General features: G+C 41.6%; 1 protein-coding gene across 3 annotated transcripts in view; it reads left to right on the top strand.

Moving 5' to 3' along the window:
* The window catches only part of LOC309504002 (putative methyltransferase NSUN7), a 45,573-nt gene extending 23,822 nt beyond the window's left edge, over window positions 1–21,751 (top strand). For 2 of the 3 annotated variants that reach the window (XM_082176951.1, XM_082176950.1), the window contains exons 7-13: window positions 6,627–6,879; window positions 8,776–8,919; window positions 8,992–9,093; window positions 11,194–11,314; window positions 11,406–11,541; window positions 19,884–20,154; window positions 21,040–21,751. In XM_082176951.1, coding sequence (XP_082033077.1) covers window positions 6,627–6,879; window positions 8,776–8,919; window positions 8,992–9,093; window positions 11,194–11,314; window positions 11,406–11,541; window positions 19,884–20,154; window positions 21,040–21,734 — 1,722 coding nt within the window. In that variant the 3' untranslated portion in view covers window positions 21,735–21,751. The remainder of the gene's footprint in view (window positions 1–6,626; window positions 6,880–8,775; window positions 8,920–8,991; window positions 9,094–11,193; window positions 11,315–11,405; window positions 11,542–19,883; window positions 20,155–21,039) is intronic. The other variant, XM_082176952.1, reaches the window with a different exon arrangement.
* The last annotated feature ends 2,520 nt before the right edge of the window (window positions 21,752–24,271 follow it).

Raw genomic sequence — 24,271 nt, 5'->3', positions numbered from 1 at the left:
CTAAACTGGACGCGTGCGCAGACGTATGTACTTCACTCTCGCACTAAACTGGACACGCTCGCAGGCGTATTTACTTCACTCTCGCACTAAACTGGACGCGCTCGCAGACGTACTTCACGCTCACACTAAACTGGACGCGCTCGCAGACGTATGTACTTCACTCTCGCACTAAACTGGACGCGTGCGCAGACGTATGTACTTCACTCTCGCACTAAACTGGACACGCTCGCAGGCGTATTTACTTCACTCTCGCACTAAACTGGACGCGCTCGCAGACGTATGTACTTCACTCTCGCACTAAACTGGACGCGTGTGCAGACGTATGTACTTCACTCTCGCACTAAACTGGACACGCTCGCAGACGTATGTACTTCACTCTCGCACTAAACTGGACGCGCTCGCAGGCGTATGTACTTCACTCTCGCACTAAACTGGACGCGCTCGCAGACGTACTTCACTCTCACACTAAACTGGACGCGCTCGCAGACGTATGTACTTCACTCTCGCACTAAACTGGACACGCTCGCAGGCGTATTTACTTCACTCTCGCACTAAACTGGACGCGCTCGCAGACGTATGTACTTCACTCTCACACTAAACTGGACGCGCTCGCAGGCGTATTTACTTCACTCTCACACTAAACTGGACGCGCTCGCAGACGTATGTACTTCACTCTCGCACTAAACTGGACGCGCTCGCAGACGTATGTACTTCATTCTCGCACTAAACTGGACGCGCTCGCAGGCGTATGTACTTCACTCTCGCACTAAACTGGACGCGCTCGCAGGCGTATTTACTTCACTCTCGCACTAAACTGGACGCGCTCGCAGGCGTATTTACTTCACTCTCACACTAAACTGGACCCGCTCGCAGACGTATGTACTTCACTCTCACACTAAACTGGACGCGCTCGCAGACGTATGTACTTCACTCTCGCACTAAACTGGACACGCTCGCAGGCGTATGTACTTCACTCTCACACTAAACTGGACCCGCTCGCAGACGTATGTACTTCACTCTCGCACTAAACTGGACGCGCTCGCAGGCGTATTTACTTCACTCTCGCACTAAACTGGACGCGCTCGCAGGCGTATTTACTTCACTCTCACACTAAACTGGACGCGCTCGCAGGCGTATGTACTTCACTCTCGCACTAAACTGGACACGCTCGCAGTCATATTTACTTCACTCTCGCACTAAACGACGCGCTCGCAGGCGTATGTACTTCACTCTCGCACTAAACTGGACGCGCTCGCAGGCGTACTTCACTCTCACACTAAACTGGACGCGCTCGCAGGCGTATGTACTTCACTCTCGCACTAAACTGGACGCGCTCGCAGGCGTATGTACTTCACTCTCGCACTAAACTGGACACGCTCGCAGGCATATTTACTTCACTCTCGCACTAAACTGGACGCGCTCGCAGGCGTATGTACTTCACTCTCACACTAAACTGGACGCGCTCGCAGGCGTATGTACTTCACTGGACTAAACTGGACGCGCTCGCAGGCATATGTACTTCACTCTCGCACTAAACTGGACGCGCTCGCAGACGTACTTCACTCTCACACTAAACTGGACGCGCTCGCAGACGTATGTACTTCACTCTCGCACTAAACTGGACGCGTGCGCAGACGTATGTACTTCACTCTCGTACTAAACTGGACACGCTCGCAGGCGTATTTACTTCACTCTCGCACTAAACTGGACGCGCTCGCAGGCGTATGTACTTCACTCTCGCACTAAACTGGACGCGCTCGCAGGCGTATGTACTTCACTCTCGCACTAAACTGGACACGCTCGCAGGCATATTTACTTCACTCTCACACTAAACTGGACGCGCTTGCAGATGTATGTACTTCACTTCACTCTCACACTAAACTGGACGCGCTCGCAGGCGTATGTACTTCACTCTCGCACTAAACTGGACGCGCTCGCAGGCGTATGTACTTCACTCTCGCACTAAACTGGACACGCTCGCAGTCATATTCTGGACGCGCTTGCAGATGTATGTACTTCACTTCACTCTCACACTAAACTGGACGCGCTCGCAGGCGTATGTACTTCACTCTCGCACTAAACTGGACGCGCTCGCAGGCGTATGTACTTCACTCTCGCACTAAACTGGACACGCTCGCAGTCATATTTACTTCACTCTCGCACTAAACTGGACGCGCTCGCAGGCGTATGTACTTCACTCTCGCACTAAACTGGACGCGCTCGCAGGCGTACTTCACTCTCACACTAAACTGGACGCGCTCGCAGGCGTATGTACTTCACTCTCGCACTAAACTGGACGCGCTCGCAGGCGTATGTACTTCACTCTCGCACTAAACTGGACACGCTCGCAGGCATATTTACTTCACTCTCGCACTAAACTGGACGCGCTCGCAGGCGTATGTACTTCACTCTCACACTAAACTGGATGCGCTCGCAGACGTATGTACTTCACTCTCGCACTAAACTGGACACGCTCGCAGGCGTATTTACTTCACTCTCGCACTAAACTGGACGCGCTCGCAGACGTATTTACTTCACTCTCGCACTAAACTGGACACGCTCGCAGGCGTATTTACTTCACTCTCACACTAAACTGGATGCGCTCGCAGACGTATGTACTTCACTCTCGCACTAAACTGGACACGCTCGCAGGCGTATTTACTTCACTCTCGCACTAAACTGGACGCGCTCGCAGGCATATTTACTTCACTCTCGCACTAAACTGGACGCGCTCGCAGGCGAATGTACTTCACTCTCGCACTAAACTGGACGCGCTCGCAGGCGTATGTACTTCACTCTCGCACTAAACTGGACACTCTCGCACTAAACTGGACACGCTCGCAGGCGTATTTACTTCACTCTCGCACTAAACTGGACGCGCTCGCAGGCATATTTACTTCACTCTCGCACTAAACTGGACGCGCTCGCAGGCGAATGTACTTCACTCTCGCACTAAACTGGACGCGCTCGCAGGCGTATGTACTTCACTCTCGCACTAAACTGGACACGCTCGCAGGCGTATTTACTTCACTCTCGCACTAAACTGGACGTGCTCGCAGGCGTATGTACTTCACTCTCGCACTAAACTGGACGCGCTCGCAGGCGTATGTACTTCACTCTCGCACTAAACTGGATGCGCTCGCAGGCGTATGTACTTCACTCTCGCACTAAACTGGACACGCTCGCAGGCATATTTACTTCACTCTCGCACTAAACTGGACGCGCTCGCAGGCGTATGTACTTCACTCTCGCACTAAACTGGACGCGCTCGCAGGCGTATGTACTTCACTCTCGCACTAAACTGGACGCGCTCGCAGGCGTATGTACTTCACTCTCGCACTAAACTGGACGCGCTCGCAGGCGTATTTACTTCACTCTCACACTAAACTGGACGCGCTCGCAGGCGTATGTACTTCACTGGACTAAACTGGACGCGCTCGCAGGCATATGTACTTCACTCTCGCACTAAACTGGACGCGCTCGCAGACGTACTTCACTCTCACACTAAACTGGACGCGCTCGCAGACGTATGTACTTCACTCTCGCACTAAACTGGACGCGTGCGCAGACGTATGTACTTCACTCTCGTACTAAACTGGACACGCTCGCAGGCGTATTTACTTCACTCTCGCACTAAACTGGACGCGCTCGCAGACGTATGTACTTCACTCTCGCACTAAACTGGACGCGTGCGCAGACGTATGTACTTCACTCTCGCACTAAACTGGACGCGCTCGCAGGCGTATGTACTTCACTCTCGCACTAAACTGGACGCGCTCGCAGGCGTATGTACTTCACTCTCGCACTAAACTGGACGCGCTCGCAGACGTACTTCACTCTCACACTAAACTGGACGCGCTCGCAGACGTATGTACTTCACTCTCGCACTAAACTGGACGCGTGCGCAGACGTATGTACTTCACTCTCGCACTAAACTGGACACGCTCGCAGGCGTATTTACTTCACTCTCGCACTAAACTGGACGCGCTCGCAGACGTACTTCACTCTCACACTAAACTGGACGCGCTCGCAGACGTATGTACTTCACTCTCGCACTAAACTGGACGCGTGCGCAGACGTATGTACTTCACTCTCGCACTAAACTGGACACGCTCGCAGGCGTATTTACTTCACTCTCGCACTAAACTGGACGCGCTCGCAGACGTATGTACTTCACTCTCGCACTAAACTGGACGCGTGTGCAGACGTATGTACTTCACTCTCGCACTAAACTGGACACGCTCGCAGACGTATGTACTTCACTCTCGCACTAAACTGGACGCGCTCGCAGGCGTATGTACTTCACTCTCGCACTAAACTGGACGCGCTCGCAGACGTACTTCACTCTCACACTAAACTGGACGCGCTCGCAGACGTATGTACTTCACTCTCGCACTAAACTGGACACGCTCGCAGGCGTATTTACTTCACTCTCGCACTAAACTGGACGCGCTCGCAGACGTATGTACTTCACTCTCACACTAAACTGGACGCGCTCGCAGGCGTATTTACTTCACTCTCACACTAAACTGGACGCGCTCGCAGACGTATGTACTTCACTCTCGCACTAAACTGGACGCGCTCGCAGACGTATGTACTTCATTCTCGCACTAAACTGGACGCGCTCGCAGGCGTATGTACTTCACTCTCGCACTAAACTGGACGCGCTCGCAGGCGTATTTACTTCACTCTCACACTAAACTGGACCCGCTCGCAGACGTATGTACTTCACTCTCACACTAAACTGGACGCGCTCGCAGACGTACTTCACTCTCGCACTAAACTGGACGCGCTCGCAGACGTATGTACTTCATTCTCGCACTAAACTGGACGCGCTCGCAGGCGTATTTACTTCACTCTCACACTAAACTGGACCCGCTCGCAGACGTATGTACTTCACTCTCACACTAAACTGGACACGCTCGCAGACGTATGTACTTCACTCTCGCACTAAACTGGACATGCTCGCAGGCGTATGTACTTCACTCTCACACTAAACTGGACGCGCTCGCAGATGTATGTACTTCACTCTCACACTAAACTGGACGCGCTCGCAGGCGTATGTACTTCACTCTCGCACTAAACTGGACGCGCTCGCAGGCGTATTTACTTCACTCTCGCACTAAACTGGACGCGCTCGCAGATGTATGTACTTCACTCTTGCACTAAACAAATATAGAACGCGTGTTTCAAATATACAGTGTGGCAGATTTTTCCTATGTACATGGAACCTAATTACCTGGGGCGTCTGCAATCGACACACAAGCAAGTCGACACTTAATAATCTTTATACTCTAGCTCTGCGTCTACAGTCGACAACTGGCTTTGAGTTTCTAACCCTAACTTGTTCCCCTAACTAACTTGATGCGCAGCAATAATAACCAACAGACTTCAGACAATGTCCTTCAAATGTCTCGAGCAATTCTCAGAGAATCCCACCCGCAAAAGAAATGCATGGCGAAAATGACATAATGAAAATGACATTCATTACATAATTTCCCTAGAATTTGATTGGTTCTTCATAGGCAAACCCTTCTGTTGCTAGGTAGAAGCAATCATTGTTAATCACAAGTTTTCAAACCTAGACATCTGTCTAGTTTCATTCCCCCTATTTGTTATTTTTACACTCACAACACTCAAAGTCATGAGTTTTCAACCAAAGGTTTTGGAAACATTCAACATTCAAAAGCATATGAATGTTCCTCCAAGAAAAATAAATGTTAGTTATGATTAATTACGAATTACGGATTCGCATTTATTTCATGAGATATTATGAAGAGATATTGGATATAATTCAAGCTGATTCTAGTCAGCCAGTTCTCAAGTTTTGTTTATTATTTAATAGTTATTTTTGAGTTAATTGCTTATTGTAAATAGTACACTGCATAAAATGCTTTTTTTACTTAGTATTTTTGTCTTGTTTCCAGTCCAAATATCAAACATTTCTTAAATCAAGATCCATTTACTAAAGTAGTAAAATGCCATAAGATATTATGTGTTGTTTTCTGGGGAAATTTTTGCTTAAAACAAGCAAAATTATCTGCCAACGGGGTGAGAGAAATAATCTTGTTTCTGTTTGAATTAACAATATTTTTCTGACCCCATTGGCAGATAATTGTGCTTTTTTTAAGCAACAACTTTCTTAATTTTGATTAATTCCCCCGGAAAACAGCCAGGATGGCATTATGGCATTTTACTACTTTAGTAAATGGATCTTGATTTAAGAAATGTTTGATATTTGGACTGGAAACAAGACAAAAATACTGAGTAAGAAAAGCATTTTTTGCAGTGTATGTATTGAATTATTTTATTTACTGAACCGCTACTGATCTTTTTGGGCACCCACCAGAAAGATCCCGCAGGAAACTCAATCGAGTGCCAAGTCGTGTTGTGTGTGACGGTGTGTGTGTGTGTGCAGGATAAGTCGTGTTGTGTGTGACGGTGTGTGTGTGTGTGCAGGATAAGTCGTGTTGTGTGTGTGTGTGCAGGATAAGTCATGTTGTGTGTGACGGTGTGTGTGTGTGTGCAGGATAAGTAGTGTTGTGTGTGACGGTGTGTGTGTGTGTGTGTGTGTGACGGTGTGTGTGTGTGTGTGTGTGTGTGTGTGTGTGTGTGTGTGTGTGCAGGATAAGTCGTGTTGTGTGGGCCCCTGGGCGCTGCGCCCCCTGCTGGCTGAAGGAGGAGACGTCCTCATGACCGGGTGTTTCTCGGCTCGGACCGTTGCACACGTGTCTGCGGTGTCTGCACACACACACACTGACACACACGCTGACACACACATCTCTCCGGCGCAGAGCACAGTGATTGTGTGTGTGGGAGATGAACCGCAGGCACAGACAGATGAACTACAGAACACACTCGCCAAAATGGGCTGCAGGAGTAAGAGATTATTTTATTTTATTTTATTTATTAGTATTGAACACGTCATCATTTTTCTCAGTAAATATATTTCCAAAGGTGCTATTGACATGCAATTTTCACCAGATGTTGGTAACAACCCAAGTAAGCCATACATACAAAGAAACAAACAAAAATAAGTTCAGAAATTAAGTTATGTGTAATTATGTGAAATGACACAGGGAAAAAGTATTGAACACATGAAGAAAGGGAGGCGCAAAAAGGCATGGAAAGCCAAGACAACTGCTGAAAACTTACAGTAATTAAAAAGCAATCCAGCCCCCTGTCAGTGGACATTAATAACAGCTGGTTCAGTCCCAAATGATGGCCTACAAAAAGGTCTCATTGCCAAGGTGTCACACAAGACACATCTCATGATGGGTAAAAGCAAAGAGCTGTCTCAAGACCTTCGCAACCTAATTGTTGCAAAACATAATAATGGCATTGGTTATAGGCGCCATTCTAAGCTTCTGAATGGTCCAGTGAGCACTTTTGGGGCCATAATACAGAAGTGGAAAGACAATAATTTCACCATAAATTTGCCTCGACCAGTGCTCCTCGCAAGATTTCTGATAGAGGAGTGAAAAGAATAATCAGAAGAGTTGTCCAAGAGCCAACACCAAGTTGTATGGTGTTTTTAGGGTAATGTGCACTGCCATTTCTCCTCCAAATATGGTGTGTATTATGGCATCCAAACAGTTCAATTTTGCTCTCATGTGACCACACTATATTCTCCCAGTATTTCACTGGCTTTTCCAAATGTTGTGCAGCAAACTTTAAATGAGCTTCAACATGCTTTTTCTTCAGTAATGGAGTCTTGCGTGGTGAGCGTGCGTACAGGCCATGGCGGTGGAGTGCATTACTTACTGTTTTCTTTGAGACAACAGTACCTGCTATCTGCAGGTCTTTTTGAAGCTCTCCACAAGTGATCCTTGGCTCTTGGACAACTCTTCTGATTATTCTTTTCACTCCTCTATCAGAAATCTTGCGAGGAGCACTGGTCGAGGCAAATTTATGGTGAAATTATTGTCTTTCCACTTCCGTATTATGGCCCCAAAAGTGCTCACTGGACCATTCAGAAGCTTAGAATGGCGCCTATAACCAATGCCATCATTATGTTTTGCAACAATTAGGTTGCGAAGGTCTTGAGACAGCTCTTTGCTTTTACCCATCATGAGATGTGTCTTGTGTGACACCTTGGCAATGAGACCTTTTTGTAGGCCATCATTTGAGACTGAACCAGCTGTTATTAATTTCCACTGACAGGGGGCTGGATTGCTTTTTAATTACTGTAAGTTTTCAGCAGTTGTCTTGGCTTTCCATGCCTTTTTGCGCCTCCCTTTCTTCATGTGTTCAATACTTTTTCCCTGTGTCATTTCACATTATTACACATAACTTAATTTCTGAACTTATTTTTGTTTGTTTCTTTGTATGTATGGCTTACTTGGGTTGTTACCAACATCTGGTGAAAATTGCATGTCAATAGCACCTTTGGAAATATATTATTTACTGAGAAAAATGATGACATGTTCAATACTTATTTCCTCCGCTGTATATGTGTGTGTGTGTGTGTGTGTGTGTAGATTATACATATATGTATATATTGTATATAAAACAAAAGTATAGAAAAAGTGAATTTAGACATCACAAAATTATAATGTACTATATGAAAAATTCTTTGTGTGTGTGTGTGTGTGTGTGTGTGTGTGTGTGTGTGTGTGTGTGTGTGTGTTTGACCTTGATATAAAAAAGTCATTTGGGGACGCTCACTAAGAAATGGAAACAAACTTTTTTATTGCCAAAGTTATTGTTAGTTCCTCTACAGCAAATATTAATTGAAGAGCAACTGAAACCGAAACTACGGTGTGTGTTTGTCAGATGTGAAGCTGCTTCCAGTGTCTCTGGAGTCTCTGGATGTGTGTGACCCGCGTCTCGAGGAGGTTCGCGTGACGCTTGTGATGCCGGCGTGTTCCCTGTCTGCCATCAGCAACCCTGTGGATTACATCATGCAGGAGAACAGAGGTACACACACACACACACACACACAGAGACTCTGAGCATCCGTCACATGTGTTTGTTCTGATCCGCTTTCAGACCCGCGGCTCATGCTGGATCTGTCACACGGTTCCGTCTCTCCAGAGAAACTCCAGACGCTCGCGTGCCGACAGAGGAAAGACCTGCAGCGCATCGTCCAGTGTGAGTGTGTGAGTGAGTGTGTGAGTGAGTGTGTGAGTGAGTGTGTGTGTGTGTGTGTGTGTGTGTGTGTGTGTGTGTGTGTGTGTGTGTACTGCAAAAAATGCTTTTCTTACTTAGTATTTTTGTCTTGTTTCCAGTCCAAATATCTAAAATTTTTATCAAGATGCATTTACTATAGTAAAATGCCATAAGATATTATGTCTTGTTCTCTGGGGAAATAAATCAAAATTAAGTGAGTTGTTGCTTAAAACAAGCAAAATTATCTGCCAATGGGGTCAGAGAAATAATGTTAATTCTGACAGAAACAAGATTATTTCTCTCACCCCATTGGCAGATAATTTTGCTTGTTTTAAGCAACAACTCACTTAATTTTGATTTATTTCCCCAGAGAACAAGACATAATATCTTATGGCATTTTACTACTTTAGTAAATGCATCTTGATTAAATTTTTAGATATTTGGACTGGAAACAAGACAAAAATACTAAGTAAGAAAAGCATTTTTTGCAGTGTGTGTGTGTGTGTGCATGTGTGAGACGCGAGCTGCGTTTCACTCCGAGTTTAGACACTTCAGTAAAGGATCTATAATAGTAAATCAGGATGAGTTAAAAACATTTGTCTAAAAAATTATTCACTCTAGAAATTTCAGAATAATTCAGAAAAATTATTCACTATAAAAATTAATTCAGAAAAATAATTCACTATAAAAAATTTATTCAGGAAAAAATAACTCAAAAACTAATTCAGAAATAATTATTCACTCTAAAAAATAATTAACTCCGAAAATTATTCACTCCAAAACTAATTCAGAAAAAGTATTCACTCTAAAAAATAATTCAGAAAAACAATTCACTATAAAAATGATTCAGAAAAAATTATTCACTCTAAAAAAATGATTCAGAAAAATAATAACTCAAAATTATTCAATATTTTTAAATGTAATCATAGTTTAAGTTTTGACAACACCTGTGATGCACATCAGTTTTTACATTATTTAGCCACCATAAATATCCTGTAGTTTGGTTTGGTCAATGTTGTCGTGCCCCCCAGTAAAATCAACCTCTCATTGAGTCTTTCAACAACACTGAGCTCAACTAGTTCAAACTAATGTAAACCAGCATAAACTGGTGTAGACCAGCAGAGAACCCATGATCCGGTGTAACCAGAGCTGATCCAGTGGTTTATATAAGCTGATGAGTGATTTGAACATGCCTCGCTGTATTGGCATTCATAATTTCTGTGATGATTTGTGTGTTATTGATCTTGTGTGTGTGAGAGTGTGTGTGTGATAAGCCCCTTTCACACAGCGCTTTGAACCCGGGAAATTGCCGGCAAATTGCCAGAGCGCCTTCTGTGTGAACGCAAACTCGACCCGGGATTTATGCTGGGATCGATGCCGGGTCGGGACCTAGTAACATTGCCGTGTTCAGTCCCGGAACGCGCGCTGTGTGAACAAAAGCCGTAATAATGCCGTGTCGTAGTGATGACGCTGAAGCCGGGATCGTTCTCCAGCTGTGAAACGGTACGTAAAGCGCAATTTTATGATCGAATCAGAGAAAAAAATGCACAAGCGTGGTTTCAAGCAAACTTAAGACGCTGCTGAGATTACAAGTCACATCGATGTCACGTGTCTTTACGGGATTTTTACGGGTTGTGTGTGAACGCACTCTCTGATTCCGGAAAATCACTGGCAGTGCGAATGAACCAAAATCAAACGAACCCGGGTCAAATCCCGGGTCACTTTATCCGTGTATTTTCCGGAATCTCTGTGTGAAAGGGGCTTTAGAGTCTGAAATACCAGAGCGTGAAGAGGCTCCGTTCCTCCCTGCAGATTAACAAACCGTTAATTAACGGCCAGCACGAATCGATTGATGTGTACATTTACATGTATGCATTTTGGCTGGCACTTTTATCCAAAGCGACTTACGTTGCATTTCAAGTTACACATTTACATTCTTATCAGTTCTTGCTTTCCATAGAACCCATGACATTGGCGTTGCAAGCGCCAACACTCTACTGTTTGAGCAACAGGAAAGCTGTCTGTCAGTGAACAGACAGTCATGCCAGTGTGTGTGTGTGTGTGTGTGTGTGTGTTCCTCAGTTCCTCAGGTGCGGGCGGTGCTTTACTCCACCTGTTCTGTTTACTCAGAGGAGAATGAGGAGGTGCTGAAGACGATCCTCTCACAATCACAGGAGAATTCCTCCACAGCGCCGCCCTACAGGTGTGTGTGTGTGTGTGTGTTTTTTTTTTTTACACACTTTTGCACTAATGCATGACAAAATGAGTAATAAAAGTGTGTGTGCGTGTGTCAGGCTGAGTTCTCCAGGTCTCCTGCAGGACTCCATCACTGAAAATGAGGACGATTCACAGGAGATGAAGGCCAGTTTCTTCAGACTGGAAGCATCAGATCATCACAATGGCTGTTTCGTAGCTCTGCTCACACGACAGGTATAAACATCAGCGTTACATTCACTAAAACATCAGCGTTACATTCCCTAAAACATCAACCTTACATTCCCTAAAACATCAGCCTTACATTTCCTAAAACATCAGCGTTACATTCCCTAAAACATCAGCGTTACATTCCCTAAAACATCAGCCTTACATTCCCTAAAACATCAGCGTTACATTCCCCAAAACATCAGCCTTACATTCCCTAAAACATCAGCGTTACATTCCCCAAAACATCAGCCTTACATTCCCTAAAACATCAGCCTTACATTCCCCAAAACATCAGCGTTACATTCCCCAAAACATCAGCGTTACATTCCCCAAAACATCAGGGTTACATTCCCTAAAACATCAGCGTTACATTCCCTAAAACATCAGCGTTACATTCCCTAAAACATCAGCGTTACATTCCCCAAAACATCAGCGTTACATACCCTAAAAAATCAGCGTTACATTCCCTAAAACATCAGTTACATTCCCCAAAACATCAGCGTTACATTCCCCAAAACATCAGCCTTACATTCCCTAAAACATCAGCCTTACATTCCCTAAAACATCAGCGTTACATTCCCTAAAACATCAGCGTTACATTCCCCCAAAACATCAGCGTTACATTCCCTAAAATATCAGTTACATTCCCTAAAACATCAGCGTTACATTCCCCAAAACATCAGCGTTACATTCCCTAAAACATCAGCGTTACATTCCCTAAAACATCAGCGTTACATTCCCTAAAACATGTTACATTCCCTAAAACATCAGTTACATTCCCCAAAACATCAGCGTTACATTCCCTAAAACATCAGCGTTACATTCCCTAAAACATCAGCGTTACATTCCCTAAAACATCAGCGTTACATTCCCCAAAACATCAGCTTTACATTCCCCAAAACATCAGATTTACATTCCCTAAAATATCAGTTACATTCCCTAAAACATCAGCGTTACATTCCCCAAAACATCAGCTTTACATTCCCCAAAACATCAGCGTTACATTACCTAAAATATCAGTTACATTCCCTAAAACATCAGCGTTACATTCCCTAAAACATCAGCGTTACATTCCCTAAAACATGTTTCATTCCCTAAAATATCAGTTACATTCCCCAAAACATCAGCGTTACATTCCCTAAAACATCAGCGTCACATTCCCTAAAACATGTTTCATTCCCTAAAATATCAGTTACATTCCCCAAAACATCAGCGTTACATTCCCTAAAACATCAGTTACATTCCCTAAAACATCAGTTACATTCCCTAAAACATCAGCCTTACATTCCCTAAAACATCAGTTACATTCCCCAAAACATCAGCGTTACATTCCCTAAAACATCAGTTACATTCCCTAAAACATCAGCGTTACATTCCCTAAAACATCAGCGTTACATTCCCTAAAACATCAGTTACATTCCCTAAAACATCAGCGTTACATTCCCCAAAACATCAGCGTTACATTCCCCAAAACATCAGCGTTACATTCCCCAAAACGTCAGCGTTACATTCCCCAAAACGTCAGCGTTACATTCCCTAAAACGTCAGCGTTACATTCCCTAAAACATCAGCGTTACATTCCCCAAAACATCAGCGTTACATTCTCTAAAACATCAGCGTTACATTCCCCAAAACATCAGCGTTACATTCTCTAAAACATCAGCGTTACATTCCCCAAAACATCAGCGTTGCATTCCCCAAAACATCAGCGTTACATTCCCTAAAACATCAGCGTTACATTCTCTAAAACATCAGCGTTACATTCCCCAAAACATCAGCGTTACATTCCCCAAAACATCAGCGTTACATTCTCTAAAACATCAGCGTTACATTCCCCAAAACATCAGCGTTACATTCCCCAAAACATCAGCGTTACATTCCCCAAAACATCAGCGTTACATTCTCTAAAACATCAGCGTTACATTCCCCAAAACATCAGCGTTACCTCCCCTAAAACATCAGTTACATTCCCTAAAACATCAGTTACATTCCCTAAAACATCAGTTACATTCCCCAAAACATCAGCGTTACATTCCCTAAAACATCAGTTACATTCCCTAAAACATCAGTTACATTCCCCAAAACATCAGCGTTACATTCCCTAAAACATCAGTTACATTCCCTAAAACATCAGTTACCTTCCCTAAAACATCAGCGTTACATTCCCTAAAACATCAGTTACATTCCCTAACACATCAGTTACATTCCCTAAAAGAGTAATTACTGAAGCGTTGTAAGCGTTGACTAAAGCCTCGATGTAAGCGTTGACTCAGTCCCGCCCCCTGAGTGTGATTGACATGTGGATCAATATATTAGTTCAGCATTCAAAAACAAATGGCATCATGTATTTTTTACTCTTATTTGTGTCTTTGAAAGCTCTTGAATGTGGTTTAGGAAGTGAAAATATTGGTCAGATTGGTATACTTGCATATATATTATCACACTAATAAATTTGGTTTATTTTTTTTAAACAAATTATATATATACAAGTTTATATCTTGTAAAATAAAAAAATCTATTATATATATATATATATATATATATATATACAGTATAATAGATTTTTATTCAAAAAATACTCAAAGCCAAAAGCGATAGTAGTAAAATGACTAATATATATTTAAAATATGTTTATTTAAATATTTAGAAATGAATTTTCCTAAAATATTTTTTGAGCCAAATTTTTGTATATTATTTATATATTCTAAAATAATAAAAAAACAGATAGAAGAGCGAGTCTGTGAGCTGGAGCAGATACTGTGTTTTTAGGCTGGTTATTTTTGTTTCTCTGCGATCTTGTTTATGCTAGTTAAGCTCAAAGCATGCTGGGAGTTTCTCTGGGGTTTGATGGAGACGCTCTTTGTTTCTCATGTCCATGTTCTCCTCGACTCTAATCCCACTGTCTCTGTTGAGGAATCCCGTGTTTCCCTCGCTCTGCTTTCATCCGCAGCTAAAAATAACTCAGCGCAGAGACGGAGAAAGAGACTCGATTGAGTTTCCTACTGGGATCTTTCTGGTGGATCAAAGTTCCCCTGAAATGATCTCCAGTAAACATGTTTTTTTTTTTTTTACGTTTCATATATGATGAACGTTCCTGTGTTAGATTACAGCAATCCTTCATATTTATCCCTCCTCTGACAGTCAGAAAAACATCATCAAGCCCCCATATCCTTCCTGCCATGACTAATAAAAGCCACTAATAAAGATTATTGTGGTTCACTTAAGAAGGTCTCATAAAAAGGCTATTAGACGCGTGTGTGGAAATATTACCATCCTCCCTCCTCCTGGTTTTATGATGCATCTGTACGTTCTCACCTGGGACCAATAAAGTCTTCAGCAGCGTTCAGATCAGAGGACCTATAATGCCCTTTTTTAACCCTCTGGGCCCTGGAGGTGTTCTGACACGCTCTGACATTTGTGCTTTGTCATGGCTAAAGTCTGATTACACTGTAATCAGCACAAACTCTGCTACAATAATATGTCAGCAGCATGTACGTAAAAGTTAGTATTTTTGAGAAAATGCGTGGTTTAAAAAAATCTAAATAAAAATTGTCACTGAAATAAAGCCATAAAACTTGTTCACAAGACTTTTGAACATTTGATCACATAGTCTAGAATTTTTGCTTCATAATTATGTGAAAATCCTCCTGCCCTAACCCTGCCCACAAACAATATATTGATTTAAAATTTTGTAAGACATGTTTTGTGTAAGAAAGCTTTACGCGAGGAGGGCGTGAATCATCATGAATATCGATGTGTTTCACATCTGGGAAGACAAAGACCCTCCCATAAATCAGGTGGGACTGTGAGGGAACCAGAACAAAGAATGAGGAGAGATTAGAATGGCTTATTGATTGTTTGGATTTATTTACACAACACAACATAATCAGAAGATACACAACAAGGGTCAAAAAGGCACATTATTGAACACACTGATCTAAACAGTGAGACTCCAACAGTCACACACCTCTGTGCCATTCATAAAACAGTTTTCATTTAGCATACCTTTTATTTCATTTGACCATGTTTGTGTACAGAGTCTCATGTGAATGTTTAAGTAACATATGATAATCCATATTTTTTCTCAGTGTAGTGTACTGAAGTGTTCCTTTTTAATGATTTATAGTTAATAACAGAGAGGGGGGGTCCTAAATATATATATTTTGTGAATTTAAAATCGTAATATTAACCAGAAAAATCCAAATTAGATTTTCTTCACCAAATAGTGCAGCTTTGCTCCTGATATCCACATGTTCACAGTTTGTTTTTTTGCTGACTTAAAAAAATTTCTGACGTTATGAAATGAGATTGGAGTAAAAACATATCCTAATGTTTGGCGCGTTTTGCTTTTCAAATGCACAGCGCGAGTGACCCGAACTCTCAGCGCTCGCAGAGAACATTTATTGAAGCCATCAAGCCGATCCTCGAAACATTACTGTTACCACATTACAATAAACATCTATGATTGAGCAGATATCCACGAACACAGTATTTCATAGTAAACACCGGTCTATATATTATTATATTCATCATGTTAGTGTAAATAAACTCATACTAGCCTACTTTTAGATCATGCTATGTTTTATATGAAAGCGCATACAAACACTCTCGTGTCATACATGCATATTTATTTAGCATTTAAATGTTGCCTACCTGTCTATAGTTCATATTTCAACGTGTTTCCGTCGATTTCATACATTTTAGTCTAGCAACAGTTCAGTTACAATGTGAAGTTTATGCAACAAACTTCTCCTTCTTCTTCTGAGGTAAATCCAATGTAAGCTCACAGCGTGTCTTCCAAACTCAAGGAAAAGCAGAGGAATGATGAAGTTTGATTCTTTGTTTAGAGATAATGAGGGCGCTTTCCTTCAAGTGGACGATTTGTGTGTGTGTGTGTGTGTGTGGTCACATTAGAGCTAATGAGCTCTCGCTTGAGAAACTGGACATCTTATTGGTTTCATACAAATTACTTAAAAATAGAACATTTGTTTTCGTTTTTGAATTGGATAATTTAAAAGTACACACTTAAATGATTATAAAGATATATGGCTCATAAAGGTGTGACAAGTATTCGCTGAGTTTTCTTTCAGTTTATAGACGTGCTCAAGAAAAAAAAGTTCCCCGAGGCGGAGAGGCAGAACGCACACCCTGTTTATTTTCTTTATTTTACAAAAGCACAATGTCTTGTTTTGATTGTAAGTGGACACATACAAAAGTAGACATCTTAAAGATTCTGTTTTCATTTTTTTCTTTTTCTGTATGACCATAAATTAGAGTAATTTAAGGCTATTGTGCTACTATGTGAAGAAAATCAGGCTCTGCTAGAACATGTTTTCCTGCTTGAATGTTGATTATTTTCCTCATATTCTCCATTGTTGCGGGCGGTTCCTCTCTTCCCAGTCTGTCAGTAACGCTCTGTTTACTTCCCGTCTCTATGAAGCCCCTCCTTCTGAAAAGCACACTGTGCTCTGATTGGTCGGCTGGAGCGGTGTGCTGTGATTGGTCGAGCGCTTCGAGTGTGTTTGGGAAATGTCCCGCCCCTTCCCATAACCGCCAGTTTAACACACTACTAACTAACTCAACCAGGCCCCGCCCCTTTATTCTGCGCATTAATTATTATAATGAGGAATACTGTGACGTGTTCGTTCCCGGAAGAAACTCACGACTACAATGGAGGCGTTTCAGGAGTTCAGAAACACTGACACTGATATAGAGAAGAACTGTGTGACTTTGCAGAGATTTTTCATGATCAAACAGCAACATTACACACTGAAGACAGATGAAGATGGAAAGCATGGTGTTCTTTAAAAATAAATGTTCTTTATTGGCATTGATGGTTCCATGAAGAATCTTTAACATTCACGGAATCTTTCCATTGATTTTTCAGAACTGATCACCTAAAGGTGAAAAAAATGAACCTTTATTTTGAAGAGTGTAGACCGCAGTGTGTGTGTGTGTGTGTGTGTGACCTCGTGTTCAGCTAAAGGACAAACATAATGACCATAATCTGGGACCAGAACTGCATCATAACCACACGATGGGCAATAAATGTGTGATGTTCAGGAGGAGGGCAGGACGTATTGAATAATTCAGCCTCATGTCTGCATGCGTTAGCGTCAACAGGGCAAAACCTTGCGTCCTCAACACACACACACACACACCATCTGAATTATTCACTGGGAGTGTGTGTGTGGTGCTGAGACAGCAGATGATCCTTTAAGTAACACACACTGAACTAACATGCAACACACAGAGAAACGTAAATTATGAGAAAAATATCTTTCCCTGAATAATTGGAAATGTTTCTGGTTGGTCCACACATCATGTTTTTTTCCCCCATTTGGCTCAAAAAATTCAGGAAAATGTATACATTTTAATAATATATTTTAAAAATATTTTATTTAATTACTATAATTTTACCTTGTGTATTTACTATTTATATAATAATACTATATTAAAATGAATATAAATTATATTTAATTATTATAAATAGTAATATTTTATTGTTTTGTATTATATATTAGTTATAGTTTTTCCCCACAGTTCGACTGATTTGCCATTTATATATTTTTTGCATTTGTCAGATGCTTTATCTAAGTGACTCTTTGCCATTTATATATTTTTTGCATTTGTCAGATGCTTTATCTAAGTGACTCTCCAGAACATGTTAGAGTATGTTTACAACACGACACCACTTTCAACTAAAAACGTAAAACTTATAATTACCGTTTATTTACACGACAATAGCGTTTTGGGTCCTGAAAACACAAACTTTTGAAAAAGGGTTTTAAAGGGATAGTTCACTTTGAAATAAAATGTTGGTATGTTTTAGCTTACCTCAAGGGCATCCAAGATGTAGGTGTCTTTTTTTCCGCAGTAGTTTCAATTTTGATATTTTTAGGTCAAACCGTTCTTGTCTGTCAGTCATATAATGCAGGTCTATGGTCACTGTCTCAAAGAGCATGCACAGAGTCCAAATTAAAACAATTCCCCGTCGTCCAAATTAAACAATTCCCCATCGTAAGTACACATTTACATTTAGTCATTTAGCAGACGCCTTTATCCAAAGCGACTTACAAATTAGGACTAAATTCAGCGAGTCATCATAAAGAGGCAAAAGCAACAACAACGCAGGAAGTGCTCAAAATACGAAGTTCAGGTATTATTCAGAGTAGCATAAGCCTGATAAGTGATGTTTCAAAGGGAAAGGAATTTTTTTTTCTTTTCTTTTTTTTTTTTTTTCTATAAGGTTAAGTGCTCACGGAAGAGATTGGTTTTCAGCTGTTTTTTGAATGTTGTCAGGGATTCTGCATTCCGGATGAGGGTGGGGAGAGCGTTCCACCAGCATGGAACTGTGAATGAGAATGTTCTGGAAAGTGATTTTGTGGCTTTCTGTGATGGAACCACGAGACGTCGCTCGTTGACCGATCGTAGGTTTCTGGTAGGGATGTAGACTCGTAGGCCATTTATGGCCTAAGACACGAAACGAGTGGTTTGTGTGAGAAAACGAACAGTATTTATATCGTTTTTACCTCTTGAACACAGCCATGTCCGAGTGATCTGAGAGCGCGGGTGGGTATAGATATATACACTAGATGTCGCCTTGGCTACTGCAGTTCATTGGAACCAAACCGTAGCCAAGGCGATATCTAGTGTATATATCTATACCCGCCCGCGCCCTCAGATCACTTGGACATGGCTGTCCAATATAAAAACTGTTCGTTTTCTCACACAAACCGCTCGTTTCGTGTCTTAGGCCATCAATGTGTACTTAATATGGGGAATTGTTTAATTTGGACGACGGGGAATTGTTTTAATTTGGACTCTGTGCATGCTCTTTGAGACAGTGACCATAGACCTGCATTATATGACTGACAGACAAGAACGGTTTGACCTAAAAATATAAAAATTGAAACTACTGCGGAAAAAAAGACACCTACATCTTGGATGCCCTTGAGGACAGCTAAAACATACCAACATTTTATTTCAAAGTGAACTATCCCTTTAAAGTGCAAGTTTTTTAAAAACGATAGAGTCATGTTATCATCTCTGCGTGAACTACAAAAACACGAATTTGTGAAAACGGTGCCGTCATGCGTTACATTTTCAGTCTAAAGGCGCATAGTGTTTCTTTACAAAGTGACATCGCCATCTACTGGCCTAACAGCAGAATACAGCGATTTTAGTCGTTTCCGCAGATCCGTGTGAACGGGGATCGTTTTGACATCGTTGTCGTCTGTACATGAAAAACACAAAGGAAAATCTTTTTAATTTTTAGTTCATCGTTGTCATATAAACGAACCCTGATACAATGTTTTCAGCCTTTGCTTTGCTTGTCTCCTACACAGCCTGAACCCGAAGTGAAAGAAACGCCACAGCAAGTGCTCGCTCGCGCAGCGGCCAAAGGCTTGTTAGACGGACTCCACCCGAACCAGCCAATCAGGAGAGAGGGCCGACGCCGACGGTCCCGAAGAACACCAGCCAATCGAGCGCCCTCCACAAAGACACGCCCACACGCCACACAGAGCGACCAATCACTCGTGCCGGAGAAGCACGAGATGAAGGGAAGCAACTCGGCGCCGATGGTTTATCAGAGCGACAGCAGAACTCAGTCTCACAGTTCGTCACGAAATTTAATTTAGTTAATTTAACTAGTTAATGACAATATCTTGGTAACACTTTACAATAAAGTTCATTAGTTAACCGCATTAGTTAACATGAACTAATAATGAACTGCACGTATACAGCATTATTAATCTTTGTTAATGTCAATTTCAACATTTACTAATACTTTATTAAAATCTTGTTAACATTAGTTAATGCTCTGTGAACTAACATGAACATACAATAAACAGCTGTATTTTTATTAACTAACATTAACAAAGATTAATAAATACAGTAACAAATGTATTGCTCATGGTTAGTTCATGTTAGTTAATACTAACTAATGTTAACTAATGAACCTTATTGTAAAGTGCTACCGATATCTTTAACCTGTTAACTGTCACCCCGACTTTTGATGAATATCTGAACATGCAATATATCAAAAGAAAGAATATGGTGAAAACATGGATTAATGAGTTAAAGCAGATTGAAAAAAAAAATAAGTGTAAAAAATGTACAGAAGTTCGTTTACTGAGTGTGCCGAACTAAATATTTAATTTAACTTACACAATCTATATATTTTACAAAACAATCTAAAGCCATATCTCTCACCAAGTTGTGTTTAAAATTTGAAATTGATGTCACAAAAATTGAGCCGCTAAATTACTGTGCAATGTCCACTTCCAAAAAGGTTTTTACAGGATGAATTTTGAGTGAAGCTTTCAAATTATACACAATTTGTGATAATTATTAAAATATGTGAAAAAAGGCTATTAAAAAAGCTCCAGGGACACTGACAGTTAACTGGCTCGATCAGTTGTTAACGGAAATGTTTTTTTTTCAGAGTAAAGCACTGAGGAAAACTAACCAAACTTATGGTTTACTTCTCTATCTCCGCAGATCAACCCTCTAGGTCTCGACGTCTCTTTCAGGGCGTATTCTCCAGGACAGGCTCCACCCCTAACACAACAGGCCACACCCCTAACACAACAGGCTCCACCTTTAAGACAACAGGCTCCACCCCTAACACAACAGGCTCCACCTTTAAGACAGCAGGCTCCACCTCTAACATAAGCCCCACCCACAACACAACAGGCTCCACATTTAAGACAGCAGGCTCCACCTCTAACATAACAAGCCCTGCCCACAACACAGCAGGCTCCACCTCTAACATATCAGGCCCTGCCTACAACACAACAGGCCACACCCCTAACAAAACAGGCTCCACCTTTAAGACAGCAGGCTCCACCTCTAACATAAGCCCTGCCCACAACACAACGGGCTCCACCCCTAACTTCGCCTCTTTCTCTGATTTATACTGTACTGGTTTGAACACTGCTTCAGTATCTGTAATCGACGATCACTCCTCGACGCCGGTCGCTCCGCCTAAAGGCCGACAGGAAGTTCTGAGGCCGACGACTGTCATGTTTCCTCCCGTCCTGTCGTCAAGTGACGGTCTTCTTCCCCAGAGGCGGAGCCATGCTCTTACAAGCCCCGCCCACACCCATCTGCACTGGAGTAACTCGACACCGGCTCTCCCTCAAACCCAAGTGGCATTCAGAGTGAGACTGAATCATCTGAGGCCGTGGGTCTGACACACACACTCACACACTCACAAAAACACACACTCACGCACAAAAACACACTCTCTCTCTCTCTCTCTCTCTCTCACACACACACACACTCACAAAAACACACACTCTCTCTCTCACACACACTCTCTCTCTCACACACACACTCACGCACAAAAACACACTCTCTCTCTCTCACACACACACACACACACACACACACACACACCAGGGCTGCCAACTCTCAGGCATTGAGCGTGAGACTCACGCAATTGACACTTTTCACACGCTCTCACGCCACACATCCATTTTCTCACGCACAGAAAAATTGCGGAGCAAAGAGGTACTTTTAATATTAAACTAATTCTCAGCTCTTAGATTCCGTCAATTTGATTATGAAATTCAGACAAAAAATACGTTTGGCGCTTGTAAATGTGACGTGACAGATCGCTGAGTGTCTCAGTTCAAGTGCACGTGAACCCATCATCTGTTACTCTTTTATTTAAAGATGCAGTACAACTTACCGAAAGTATACATAATATCGACCAATTAGTGTTTTTCAACCACGGAAAGAGGTCAATATATAATAGCAGGAGAACAATTATGTCACATAACGTTACATTTTCCTCAGGAAAGCCATTTAATGACCATAGCATGTTAATTGAATAGAAAAAATAGCTAGAGAGGAGATTTTGCTGAGCACTATATTACATATTTATTATATTTTTACTTATGTCATTAAATAATTGTTATTATAACAAAAACTGAATTATATTTAATTTCATTTGTTATTTTTAACCTTTAATAATACCAGCAGATTGGGCCCTCTATGTTTACAGCATTAGGTGAGATTATTTTTTTAAATAAAATTTAAAATAAACATGTATCCATTCCAAAGTAGTCAATATTGAATCAAAATCGGAATCAAATCACAAGAATGGAATTGAAATCTTGACATTTTTGTCAAGCAATAATAAAAACTGTATCCTACCAGTCATTGTACAATGTAAACATTGTAACATGTTGTCACTAAACTTCATAAAATTCTATTTAGTTACCAAATGTTTTGACAATCAATTGTGATGCAATATTTGTTTTTACATAAACCCCCCCCCCCCCCCCCCCCCCCCCCCCCCCCCCCCCCCCCCACACAAACAAAAATCTCACTCCAAGCTAAACTCAAAAGTTGGCAGCCCTGACACACACACACACACACACACACAAAAACACACACTCACGCACAAAAACACACTCTCTCTCTCTCTCTCTCTCTCTCTCTCTCTCTCACACACACACTCACGCACAAAAACACACTCTCTCTCTCACACACACACACACACACACTAGAAGCATTAGTGAGGCTACCGTCAGTATTTTACTCTCTATCTTAGTAATTAAGACATTAAGAATGTTAATTAGACGTGCCATATATCTGTATAAGATCGCATCTAACTCATCACTACTAAACTGCACTGTTCAAATGTCACTGCCATCAAGATGCCATCAGCATATTTTCCAATATCATTTGGAACAAGCATGCAAATAAAACAAGGAGAGACTCATTTTTTTGTTTTGATGTCATTTATTTCCACAACATGTTACATTAATATGGTGTAAAAATGAGTGTCTTAGTGGTTGATCTCGGTTTTAAAATATCATTTTGTGCGAAATAACATTCCTGTGTTTGTCTATTTTTGACTTGTACTGTAGCAGGGGTTAGACGTGTGTGTGTGTGTGTGTGTGTGTGTGTGTGTGTGTGTGTGTGTGTGTGTGTGTGTGTGGCTCATCTAAAGCCTGAAACACTCGACGCATGTACACAAAACCTTTTAGCTAAGCAAGCTCGAGTTCATGCATCACTGCGTTCCACGATTCATAATGCAATGCAAGTACATTTAGCATTTTCAGCCTCAAAGGCCGTTATAGCGTAGCATTAGCATAAACCAGCGTCCGCTAACGCTTCTCAAACAGTCAACGGTTGAGGAACTGCCTTAAGACAATGTTGCTCTTTAAAGTCAACAGGGCAAATCATTTTACTTTCACAATGTGACATATTTCTGAAAGAAACATGGGACTTTACCATTTGAGAATTGATGCAATTGTAAAAAAGTGTGTTAGATACGCTGAAGTCTTTAAAGCATTTTCTGTAAAATTTGCAAATCGATGCGTTTCAACGTCCTCTAGTACAGATCAAATATGATCATCAGGTTTATTTGCTCAATCATTGCATTACATGTTTTAAAACTACAGAGCTCTGATCATAAAACTGAGCATTTAAATATCATCTTACTAAGACATTATTGGTGGATATTGATATTTATATGCATATTATGTAAGTATCTGCTACTGTTATAAAGATCATGTTGATTTACATCATAAGCATTCGCATTTCATCACTTTCTGACCATATAAATATAAGCGTTTGCTCAGTTTGGGTGTCTGAATAAAACTGAGCTGTTTATTCCCCTCCATATTCTCACTTTATGAGCCATAAAAGCCTGATGCATCAAATATGATCCTCAAAACAAAAACAATCATGTTTAATAAACCGTTCCAATTAAAAA

The sequence above is a fragment of the Leuciscus leuciscus genome (genome assembly GCF_965113295.1).
Source record: "Leuciscus leuciscus genome assembly, chromosome: 8".
In the NCBI taxonomy this organism is placed as follows: domain Eukaryota; kingdom Metazoa; phylum Chordata; class Actinopteri; order Cypriniformes; family Leuciscidae; genus Leuciscus; species Leuciscus leuciscus.
This window is presented reverse-complemented; position numbering and strand designations above follow the sequence as displayed.